The sequence below is a fragment of the Perca flavescens genome, chromosome 1 (assembly GCF_004354835.1).
Source record: "Perca flavescens isolate YP-PL-M2 chromosome 1, PFLA_1.0, whole genome shotgun sequence".
In the NCBI taxonomy this organism is placed as follows: Eukaryota; Metazoa; Chordata; class Actinopteri; order Perciformes; family Percidae; genus Perca; species Perca flavescens.
Window position 1 is genome coordinate 1,149,177 of NC_041331.1, and position 12,944 is coordinate 1,162,120.

The 12,944-nt window shown below is 39.0% G+C and overlaps 1 protein-coding gene across 1 annotated transcript; it reads right to left on the reverse strand.

The window, feature by feature from the left end:
* Positions 1–1,503: 1,503 nt before the first annotated feature.
* tdp1 (tyrosyl-DNA phosphodiesterase 1) lies at positions 1,504–11,592 on the reverse strand. The gene is made up of 16 exons (XM_028575703.1): positions 11,427–11,592; positions 10,217–10,840; positions 9,751–9,794; positions 9,172–9,227; positions 8,591–8,687; positions 8,393–8,427; positions 7,209–7,301; positions 6,856–7,026; positions 6,688–6,766; positions 5,954–6,130; positions 5,279–5,327; positions 4,972–5,038; positions 4,202–4,309; positions 3,393–3,495; positions 3,189–3,288; positions 1,504–1,810 (listed from the first exon to the last, which is right to left on the reverse strand). The coding sequence occupies exons 2-16, from the start codon at positions 10,836–10,838 to the stop codon at positions 1,737–1,739; spliced, it is 1,875 nt and encodes a 624-aa protein (XP_028431504.1). The 5' UTR covers positions 10,839–10,840; positions 11,427–11,592; the 3' UTR covers positions 1,504–1,736.
* Positions 11,593–12,944: the final 1,352 nt, after the last annotated feature.

Sequence of the window (12,944 nt, forward strand, 5' to 3'; positions counted from 1 at the left end):
ACTGTTCACTTTTGCACTACCACCATTGCACACAGTCTACCATAGTACCTTTAACTCTTTTATACTTAAAATTTCTGAGTGATTTTTATGTATGTGAGATATATATATATATATATATATATATATATATATATATATATATATATATATATGTGTGTGTGTTGTGGTTGTCTACTGGATGCCTAAAATCCCTCATGATGAATAAAGTATCATCTATGTTACTTTTTTGTCTGTTTGCTTTTGTCTCAGGGTGGTTATAATATGCAGCTTCAGATCCAACTTTCCAACAGTTTCTTACCTTTTTCACAATCAATGACACAATTCCTTTTTCTTTTTTATGTTACATGTATTAGTGTGAACATTTAGATGACTCTTAAAACAAACACACACACACACACACACACACACAGAGTTCAGTGTCACACTAAATCTCAAAAAGATTGGAAAAAAACAGCCATCCTGCTTAAGTAAACATTACTTAATCATACTCAAAAACTCTCCCAAATGTCTTGTTGCAAAACATGGAACCAGAGGTGGACACAGTATTGCCCCTGACCTTTGAGTAATTGGAACCACCAGGTCACAGCTTGTTCAGGTAGTGACATTTAACATTGTCACCAATTTCAGCCCTCAGAACAAAAAGCACAGGGGCAGTACCTACTTGTGAGTCTTGTGGAGCCGACACCAGGGTCTGACTCCATTACAGCAAATACCACTGATGGTGTGTGAACAGAAGGAACTTACAGTATGTATGTATGACCCTTCTTTAGATCAGTGACAAGTCTTGTGCTCATTACACAGAGCCCTGCTGGTTTGCATTCTAGCTGACGAATCAGCTGGGAGACCATACAGTAGGAATACAATTATCAACCTGGTAGGTTAGAAAAGCTGCAGTGCTGTGGGTCCTACAACCACTGCTGTATGTAAGGACAAGTTTGGTAGCAAACTATTAACAGACTATACCCGGTGTCTCTGCAAGACCGGTTTGTTTTATAAAGTTGTGTTCTGTATTTATTAAAATCAGTTTTTATCCATGATGAAAACATGATATTTAGGAACGACTTACTGCTGAATCAGCATATTTAGAACATGCTGTACAACAATTAGGATTTGGAAGAAGTGGTCTATTCTTGCAGGATCTCAGATTTACTCAGTAAGATGCTGAATCTGCTACATTAAGCCAAAATATGGTCCCACCTGACCTCTGGACACATTTAAGGACAAATGTGTTTGCTCACTGATACTGCTGATAATTTGTTGACCTACTGCACTGTGTGTCTAAAGAATCAAAAAATGAATTAAAGAATCACACACTGATTCATAACAACCTCTTTTGCTTCCTGTCTACATTATGGTGCTTGGTGAAACTAAACATAAATCTCAGTGAGATCATACATTTAAATAATGGAATTAAGTCAAAAATGTAACCCAAACTAATGAGATATTTCCTTTCACATTTAAATCCTGTTGCAACATTTACAGAAACTTTACATCACAGCTAGACAATGATAACATTATGTTATTTATTGTTAGAAAACATGTGAGTCCACAGTGCGGTATAAAAATAAAAAATAAATGTTACTGACAACTAACACCTAGATATAGTACTGACAATAGTAATAGAGAGGTCTGTACAGTGTGAGTGTGTGTGTGTGTGTGTGTGTGTGTGTGTGTGTGTGTGTGTGTGTGTGTGTGTGTGTGTGTGTGTGTGTGTGTGTGTGTGTGTGTGTGTTTTGTTAGGAGGGAACCCAGATGTTGCCGTGTGTGTCAGGAGCCTGGCTGTACGGAATGTTCCAGATCCAAGGCTGATCTGAAAACACAGAAATAAAAAAGATCGGTAAAATTAAATGCAAATACATGGTTTGATAAATAGAAAGGACATTGGACAAAATGGCAGCATTAATGCCTGCTGCAGTGATGATGAGAAGGTTTATTTCTGGAATAATTACAGAATAAGTACTAGAATAGTTTAACAAAATATGGCTTAGTGACACTCAAACCCTGGCTTTACTGGAGCCAGGAAATACAATGACTTACAATTTCACAAATGAGCATAGCAGACAATTAGTGACAATGAGATTTTCAGTATGGCTGCTTTTCAGCTTCTCCGGAAACTACACTTTGGAAACCAGTAGTGAAGTACTGCAGGAAAACTATGAATCCATTCAGTAGAATTATTACGATGTGCGTACTGCTACTACTATTGACGCTAAACAGAACATATGATAAAGTGCCAAATTGGCAGAGTTGTTCTCCGATATGTCAATTCCAAAACAACACTTTCTGATGATGATGATGATGATGATGGGAATGAATTTTCTTATTATCTGCCATTTTTTAACAAACTACATTTTGAACCCAGCAGAGAGAGAGTGTCTGATAAGATTTTGGGTGATATTGCTGATCTAGTTAGAATGACATTTTTTGTGAATACACTTTGTTCTTTTCTTTTTTCTTTTACATTTTATGAATATTGCTTTAAATTATGGAATCAAAAAACATAACCCACAAACTAATGATACAAGTAAAACCTATCTTTAGGTCTGTCCGAATAAGACAATAAGCCACAACTGCTTGGACATTGTTTCAGTTTGACACAACAAAGGAGAGAATATTTTACACAAAAACCACATACTAGAACACAAAACACAGCTTAGTTGACAGGTTAGCTTTTAGGACAAATATGAACCTGTGTTTTTTGGAATAAGTTAATGTGTCTTTTAAACCTCTTTACAGCTGTGGTTTTAGTATAAACTCTTTCACCTAAATGCCACTAGATGTCACTGTAACTGCAGTTTAAATATACAGCGCTGAGTTGAAGCAGTAAGCATGTGGTTTTACTGAGGTTTACAGAGTTCAGTATAATGCTGAAATCAGACAAAAACCTAAAAAAAAAAACTGCTAAAATGTTTGTACTACCATTTGTCAAGGTACATTAGTGCAAACAGCACAGACCATGTGGTATTTCAACCAGGGTTACACCTGAGAGGATCTCAACTGCTGTTAAGCAAAAGACACACACACACACACACACACACACACACACACACACACACACACACACACACACACACACACACACACACACACACACACACACACACACACACACACACACACACACACACACACACACACACACACACACACACACACACACACACACACACACACACACACACACACACCTTTAGAAGAGTAGCATGTGGGGGGGAGGTCAAATGGCACAGGGAAACCAAAGGAGGAGGCAGGAAACAGATTTTTGTGCAGAGGGAATGTCTTCATGTTCTAGAAGGAGACAACCATCACATCAAAACCACATATTACTATTCACCAGCTCTGTTATGCAGCACGTGTTCTACTGCTGCTGTTTGTCCTTGTGTTGTTCTTACAAAAGCAGCAGGCACGTAGAGGACTCCCAGCTCGTATGAACGAACCATCACCTGAGTGTTGTTCTTCTCCAGCGCACCCCATGCTGCTTTGGACAGGTTGGCACTGAACACACACACACACACACACACACACACACACACACACACACACACACACACACACACACACACACACACACACACACACACACACACACACACACACACACACACACACACACACACACACACACACACACACACACACACACACACACACACACACACACACACACACACACACACACACACACACACACACACACACACACACACACACACACACACTTTAATGTCAATGTACTATAAATTAGAAATGATCATCTATTTTCAGTGGGATGGGGTCTGATCCGAGTGTTGAGGTTGAACACAGTGATGCTGCCCAAAATAATTGGCATGGACAGTGTTGGCAGCTGACAGATTGATGAGAAACATATGCATGTTTCATTATTGATTAGGTTTTACATCTAACACACAGTATATTGCTAGTTAGATAAGAGGAGGACATTCAATTACAAAAGTCTGATCTGTGAATAAAAAAACAAGAATTTAGAGGATTTATGTTTAGGAGTGAGAATTAAGTGAAATTTGTGTGAGTGAAAATGGTCACATTAATGGTACCAAAATTCATAATGAGTTACCACATCAGTTTCAGCAGTAAGTAACATGTAAGATATAAGAAACAAAATCAAATATACAAATTGAGACACATAAATAATTTCACATAGTGAAAAATCCATAACAAAAAAAGTTTGCACACACACACACACCTTGTGACGAGGAACCAGGCAAGCTGAGTGAAATCTGGTGATGTCCTCATGTATGTCTTGATGTGGGGCATGGCATGACTTCTTCCAGTCACATTTGCCTTCCAACGGCTACACACACACACACACAGAAAACACACACACACACACACAAAAAAACACACACACACACACACACACACACACACACACACACACACACACACACACACACACACACACACACACACACACACACACACACACACACACACACACACACACACACAATCTGTTGAATTAAACTTTAAGGAATGTATAACATTGAATATAGCTGTATAAACTAAACTGTAACTCCTCTTCATCATACCCAACATAGCTTTCACCATATCCACGTGGATTTTACTGACATCATTGTTTTAACTAGTTGAATACCTTTCATTTTACTTACTACATGATTTTATAAATATTATATATTTATTAATTTGTTGTGCAAACAAATAAAAATGTATTATTATTATTATTATTATTATTATTATGTAGGTCATTACCAAGCTAAAAGCATCCTGTCCATCCCCCTGTCCCATCATTTCTGACCAAATTTCAAATGTAACTTATGTAGGACCTTGTGCAGTGTGCAGCCAATATGCAATATGAGTATTGATGAAAAAAACGGAAGATATGATGACTAGCTAACAGGGTTCACAGAGGTGATGTAACATACAGGTACCAGTGAACCCTTACATTACATGAGGACTGCATTCTGATTCTTTGATTGGTAAGAGTGAACTCACTGGAAGAAGGAGTGGAGCCAGAGTTGTTTCTGAGCTGTCTGGATGCTGTAGGGAAGAGAGCCTCCCGCTGGAGGACAGAAGAGATGTACGTCACAACCAAATACACGGCGATCACTCAATAATCAAATCCCTGATCAGTCAAGCAATCAGTCAAACACTGCTGTTTGAGGCGGATGATTCAATAAACAAACAACTAAGCAAAAGTGATCATGCTGTGACCAAAATGTACCTGCATTTAGTAAAGGCTGTGACCTCTCTGTGACACATGACATAACAAATTCAATTTCCAAAAAAAAACATTACTGACCTGGATAGCCTTCTAAACTAGTCCTCACATCTTCCACTGATGGATACACCTGTAAAATCGACTTGTTTTAGAAATTCAAAACTTTATAATCTTAAAGTGAAGCTATGTAATTTTAGCTAAACTGGGGCCAAACCTTGCATTTACAGGATAATGGTTAATGCCAAGTTAAGCACAAATAGAGAAAACTCTGTAAACCGTTTTATTGCTTATGCATTTAACTTTTTATATGTACAAGGAAGAATGGGTTATTTTTCTCACAGAGTACATTATATACAAGAGATCAGTCAGTAGTAGCAAAAGGGCAGGGAGGGTTCACTTTTCTCTCTGAAACCCTTTACAAATTGGTTTTAGGCAATGACATGTCCTGCAACCTCAAAATGACTGTTCCATCATTTACCAAAACCTAATTTCTATTATATTGTTTTGTCCGATCTTTTTTCAAAGCCTTTTTATTACCACGAGTTTACAGACACGTCTCTGCTGATTGGGTATCACCTGTGACACAACCAATAAACGAGAGACACGCCCAACAAACACGAGAAAACATATCTCAAAGCAGTTGCACACTGTTCCGAGGAGACGTGATGTCGTTCAACAGGGAAACAGTAGCAAATCGGTGCACGCCGTTTAGAGATTGAATGTGACCCACATTAAGTTTGTGTTGGAGGAACATACCAAGTGCATGGGGGGGTCTGAGCGAAGAGAGGATTTCCCCAGCGTGGTCATTGTACGCTGAAATTCCCCTTTTAACCATTTGGTCTTATCCAGTCCCATAGAGCCGATGCTGGAGAACTGGCCAATCACAGGCCACTTTTCCTCCCCGGCAACTGGGTCTGTGTGGTCGTACAACAGCTAATAAAAGAAGAAGAAGAGAAGAAAGAGATGAGGTTAGAGAATACAAGAAAATTGTTACTTTTCATCATTTTTTTTAAAATGTTGTCATTGTCTTGTGAAAATACCATTTATTTACCATTACATTAGCAACATTAAGATATTTGTCCAATTCACCTGGTTATTGGGGTGCTGCTGAACTGAAATGCCTTTAAGTAATATGAACAGTGTTGCTAAACAATCAGCCATGAAGCATTCAAAAGGAAAATACCTGTGTTTGCACGTTTTAGACCACCTATTACAAATAGTTTAAACTGTGCACTACTGATGACCATTTTCCACATTTTTCATTTCCATACAACCATAATACATCGTTGAAAAATTTGAGGATGGCATGACTGTGTGAGGGATCACCAGATTAAACAGTAAGTCTAAAAGTTGATTTTCACATTGCATCGAAATAAACCGAAACCATGACTTAGAAAGGTAAGAAAATGCATATTTTTAAAAATGTATTTAAAATTACACACAGACCACCTCTTCTTGTTGTGAATCAAATACAACGGAGAAACGTGTACCTTCCTCAGCCTCAGGTGGCCCCAGCGCTCCATGTCTGAGCCAACGTATCTCCCTGGGGTTGAGCCGACCAAATAAACCCTGATAATAGAAGATGTGAGTAGAAGTAGGAGTTACTTGCTATGCAGATTTTATATTTACTTACAACTGAATAATATGTTGCAGTTTACCTGGTCTCTGACAGGTCATGCTCTTTGATTCGTTGGATCCACTCCTCGAGTTCTGGTGCGCGGTATGCTGCCAGGTATTCCAGCAGGTCCCTCTTGAAAAAGGTCGGTGACTCGCCTGCGCTCTCACTGCTGCCCTTTGGTAACCGTGGAAACATGGGGCTCATCCACATTCTGGTTTGGAAATAATATATTCAGGGGAATTCCCAACCTTACATCCAGATACAGTGCAACAAAGAAACTTTCTCAAGTTGGACTATCTCTTCTTTCATGTGGCTGTCCAAATGTTTATGGATCAAAACATTTCCATGGATAAATAAAGGTTTAAAAAAAAAAACTATAACAGACAGACTCACCCTTGTGTTTTCTGGTACCAGTCAGCTCTGATGAGGTTGGAGGTCAGAATAATGACTCTGAAGCCTTCCTCATACCACAGCAACATCATTTTCCTGCACAAAGACACACAATGTTCTGCTTTACATGACAACGACAACAACAACAAAGAGTACACTCCAAGACCTTTCCTATCTGGAATGTAGGTCACCTCGTGCCAAATGTAAATATATGCATATTATTATTATTGTATTGTCTAAAATGTGCAATACCACTGACTCTATCTGCATGACAACACACATTAATGTTCAATAATTTCATAATGTACAGAGAGTTTAGAAATACTTTTCACAAGTTATACGTTTATAAAGGTTGATACCAGTGCAATAATAACAGACCTATTTCAAAACACACATTTGGACTTTTCACAGCAGTAAAAGCTCAGGTATATTTAATAACATGACAGATAGCTTATTGGGACACATAAAGGGAACAGAACCATCATTCATTTTTTTAAATACACCTGTGCTGTTCCTGCTGTGACAAGTCAAAATGTCTGCTGTGAAAAAGGTGCTGGGCTCTACAAATCTACAAATCATTGTGATGTCTAGTGGTCATAATATCTAGAAAGATGATTGGACTTCTTTAGCCCCGATAATGCAGGTAATTACTTTGTTTTTGTCCAACTAGCTTAAATTTGAAACCCACGTGTAACAAGATATATAAGTAATAAGCTAAAGGCCCTACACACTTATGGTCCACCCACACAGACACAGAATGTCCTTAGTTTTTTCAGGTTATTAGTCATAAATCAAAATATTATAGAAAAACACTTTGACCTGATGATGATGGCGTGAGATGAAAAGTTAAGAGATCATTAAAGTGATTACAATTCCTCCTGAGGGGGACATGAATATATGCACCAATGTTCATGTAAATGTTCAAGTAAACTCATTAAATGGTTGTTGAGACATTTCACTTAAAACCACAAATTTCAACTTGATGTTATTGTTGAAGGAAAAGTCAGGGGATCACCAAAGTCAAAAAGGTTAATCTTCTGGGGCCACTGAATGTCTGTACAAAATTTCATGGGCACAAGTTCTGGACCTTGCAATCCATAAAGCTGCAACAACGACCATAACTGATCCGAGACGTGTGTAACAAAAAACAAACAGGTATGATACCAGGCAGGAAAAGACATGCTTACGTGTGGTGAGTTCCAAAAGCAATATCCAGCTTGGCCTGTCAGGGAAAGTCGCACACATTAGTCCCATTTAAATGGAAATCCAGAGTTTCATTAACAGGCATGTTCCAGTATTACTGTCCTGCTCCACAGATAAGTGTTTCTAATATCAGCCAAACTGCACTTCAGAGAAAGGGTGTTAGGGTGGTGGTGAACATGTACCTGGCAGAAGCGAATATGTGGAAAAGGCTGAGCCTGCTGAACCAGCCGGGCCTTGGCCTCCCGCTTATCTCCATGGACGATCAGAACTGGACGATCCCTGTAAACACAAGCCAAAAACCAAATGTTAAGACTGGGCAAGCTTCCCCAGATTGTCACCAGCATCGTTACTTTCCTCCACTTGCATGTACTTGTATTTGCCATTATTGGAGGGATTCATCTGTTACAGCAATTATTCACTTAAATACCATGTCCCCTAATTAGTGTATCACCTTCATTTAGTACATACTAAAAGAAAAAAAGAATGTCATTAATACAAACTAATTCATGGTTAGCTGCAGAAATGCACACAACACAAACTTGTCACAAGAGAGCTGGTTAGAGATTTTTCTGATTTTCTCCAGTTTATTTATGAGAAAATATCTCACATACAGTAATACATCTGCAATCATATTACACAAGCCATAATACAATAGAGGGTTCTGCCATCATATAACATGGACATGAGCAGATTCCTACTAATCAGAAAAAATGGGGATTTGTTTATGATAATGTGATCGTAACAAGGAAGAAGTAGAACTTACCTAAACTCTGATGGGAACTGCTTAACCATCCAGGCAATATCAAAGCAGTAGTTAAACTATGAAGAAAAAGAGTATACCTGTATTAATGGACCAAATTCCCTCCAACCCCTGGTAGGTAGAGGGGTCGTCAGGAATGCTAACAGCTAACTGTGAAATTGTACTTGCACTAAATGGTCATTATGCTAACATGCTCACAATGACAATGTCAACATGCTGGTGTTTAGCAGTAGTACAGCTAAGGCGAATATGAATGTCATTAGTTTTGTATTTTTGGGAACACCAAAGTGATGATGTTAGAGGAACATTAATGGCACCAAATGTCATAGCAAATTATCCAATGATGTCAACCTCATCATGGTGACTACATGAAAAGTCATGGGATCACCAAAGTCAGTAGGAGTTATCCTCTGGAGACCAGGGGTGGCTGTACAACACATCACAGCAATCCATCCAATATTTGTTGAGATATTTTAGTGTGGACCAAAGTGGTAGATGATCAAGTGTCAGTGACACTGACAGACGGACATTGCCATGCTGCTAGCACGGCTAAAAAAAACCCACAGGACATAACTTACTGACCTGAGCAGACTCTTTCAGGGTCCCAAATAATGGAGAGAGAATGTCTAGATGAAAGAAAAATGAAAGATTACTTGATAGAATAGAATGTTTAAAAGAACTGGTCGCTGTACTCATATGATCTACGTATGAGATCACTCTGCAGCCCTCTCATAACAATTTCATAACAAAAAAGTGACCAAAGTATTAACAAACTGACTTGAAGCAACCAAACCAGCAAAGTCCCAAAAAAGTAAGGTTAAGATACTCAGCTTCCATTAGCTCAGAGAGCATTTGCAACTTTTCCTTGAACAACTCTACTGGAGCTATGAAGTGTCTCAAGGAAATTTGGAATTTAAAAGAATGAATTGTGTCAGACACAATGCTTGTCTGGGATTTTAACTTGCAACCTTCTTATCAAAAGCATTACTTTATTGTTATTATAACGAAACTGTCTGCATAAAATGCAATTACATTAAACTCTTCGCACCTCTGATGTGCAGAGCTCCACTGTTGTACTTCCTGTCCAGGCCTGTGACTTTGTTGAGGTAAAACCTGTAGGGGTCATTTAGACAAGGAATACTGGACTCAAAGAAGTCCTCCGGCTCATCGATGTAGTAGAGCTGGCCGTGGGGACTCGGAGGACGCTCCTTCTCCACCTTTGGTTTCTTTGTTTTAGGGCTCGGAGGCGCCCTCTTTGGTAAGTTACTGAGGCTCTTCCCCTTCACATCTCCATCATCATCATCATCATCATCACTATCTGAGAGAGCCCAGCCTGAGCCGTCTGACACCTCTTTCTTCCGCTTTCCAGCCAATGACGGACTACTTTCATACTTTACTGGATGTAACTGGTTCGTCGCTGCTAACTGTCTTGCCTCAGAGCCAATAACAAGTGAGGATACAGGGGTGTTTGCTGGTTCCGGTTTCACCTCCACAGTGGCTGTTACTGGTTCCAGTTTGGGGCTGGGAGCAGAGGCAGACAGATGGGAGCTGTGACTGGACACAGCGGGTCGCTGGGGCTTAGATGTTGTAGTCCCAGAAAGAGGAAGATCCTCATCATCGTCATCACTGCTGGAGATGGTCCACTTGCCATGTTGACTGTCCTGAGTCATGCCTGACCAAAAATATAGTAAAGTAAAGTCATGCTGGATGTTACCAGCCTGAACTGATAGACTGTGTGTGTACTACAGCATTTACAAGGCCCACCACCACTTGATATAGCTAGAATTTCCCCTGCTTTGACACTCCCACCAGCTTGCTACAAGAGTTATACCAAACATACTGATAGCCATGTGATCTACATTAACTGTTGATAATCGGAACCTAGTAGAGATTAGTGGATGGTTTGCATCTAAAAAAACTAACTGACAGGATGTCAGCATTTGGGTGCATCTAGGCTATTTCGCATGGTCTATTTTTACGTCGCATAGTGCAAAGTCAATAACAGGGGAACTTTGGGTTTATAAAATATGTGAACATGCACAATACATCAAAACATGCTTAGACGAAATGGTTCAAAAAAGATGTGCAAAATATGAATTATAGCTGTGCCAATAGGCGGCACTAAAAATATGTATATTAAAGAGGATCACAGTAAACAATAAGAGACAATGGAAGTCCTGCAATTTACACATGATAAGATGATATCATTATGAGCGCAAATAATGTAACATAATAGCCAAGCGTGATGTTTGCTTTACCAAGTCAGATAAGTGAGCAGCAGCCCAGGTGGACGGGGTTGTGAATGCAGATCTCGTATCAATCCACCGCTAAACTAACTCAAATACAAATTGTAGGTCTATGTTAACCACAGTGCAGGAGGTGCACAAGGAACACGTGTCCGGGTCGAAACTCCTTTTCCTTTCTTTCCTGTCGTTCCGCCACCGCGGGATACAAACCATTGACTGTATATACAGTATCTCACAAAAGTGAGTACACCCCTCACATTTTAGTAAATATTTCATTATATCTTTTAATGGGATAACACTGAAGAAATTACACTTTGCTACAATCTAAAGTATTAAGTTTACAGCTTGTATAACAGTGTAAATGTGCTGTGCTGTCCCCTCAAAATAACTCAACATACAGCCATTAATGTCTAAACCGCTGGCAACAAAAGTCAGTCCACCCCTATGTTAAATTCCCATAGAGGCAGGCAGATTTTTATTTTTAAAGGCCAGTTATTTCATGGATCCAGGATACTATGCATCCTGATAAAGTTCCCTTGGCCTTTGGAATTAAAATAGCCCCGCATCATCACATTCCCTTCACCACCATAAAAATCTGCCTGCCTCTATGGGAATTTAACATAGGGGTGGACTGACTTTTGTTGCCAGCGGTTTAGACATTAATGGCTGTATGTTGAGTTATTTTGAGGGGACTGCACATTTACACTGTTATACAAGCTGTAAACTTAATACTTTACATTGTAGCAAAGTGTCATTTCTTCAGTGTTGTCCCATTAAAAGATATAATGAAATATTTACTAAAATGTGAGGGGTGTACTCACTTTTGTGAGATACTGTGTGTGTGTGTGTGTGTGTGTGTGTATATATATATACACTACCGGTCAAAAGTTTGGGGTCACTTAGAAATTTCCATTCCAGACAGAATACCAGCAGAGATCAGTTGCATTGTTTTTTTTTATCAGGGCAGCAGTTTTCAGATTACATTATGTGCTTACATAATTGCAAAATGGTTCTTGACTGTTGTAGACAGAAGTGTCTGAAGAAATGCTTGAAATTCCATGCTTTTTGGTCTAAACGTCATACCCAAATTAAAAGTGGTACAGCTCCCATATACTTTGACACTCAGGGGTGTGCCTGATATCATTGGAAAGGAAACACTCAAGTTGTGTCAGGGTGATTCTAGGCCTTACTGACACAGAGTTACAGAGGCTAGAATGGAGATTTTTTATTTCTGTCCAAGTTATAAATCTGTAAAATTATTAAAATACACTGCTGTAAACACATCTGACAGGTGACAGACAACACAGCATTAGCCACGTCTCAGCTTACTACAGAAAAAAATTCAGAAGCTAAAAGACTCGAAAATGGATTTTATATGAATTCTTTTCTACAAATATGTCTGTGCGTTTTTTTATTTCTATTTGAAAAGTGCAAATAAAAAAGCCAAAAAACTACAAAATACAACACTTCTCAAATACACAAACAAACCCACATCAATCACCTTTCCAATGATATCAGGCACACCCCTGA

Coding starts and splice junctions, on each gene's coding strand:
- tdp1 (XM_028575703.1), bottom strand. CDS start 10,838: ATGACTCAGGACAGTCAACATGGCAAGTGGACCATCTCCAGCAGTGAT. Junction 8,688..9,171: donor CAGTTCCCATCAGAGTTTAG/GTAAGTTCTACT, acceptor TTGTGTTTACAG/GGATCGTCCAGTTCTGATCG. Junction 6,131..6,687: donor GCCACCTGAGGCTGAGGAAG/GTACACGTTTCT, acceptor TTCTTTTATTAG/CTGTTGTACGACCACACAGA.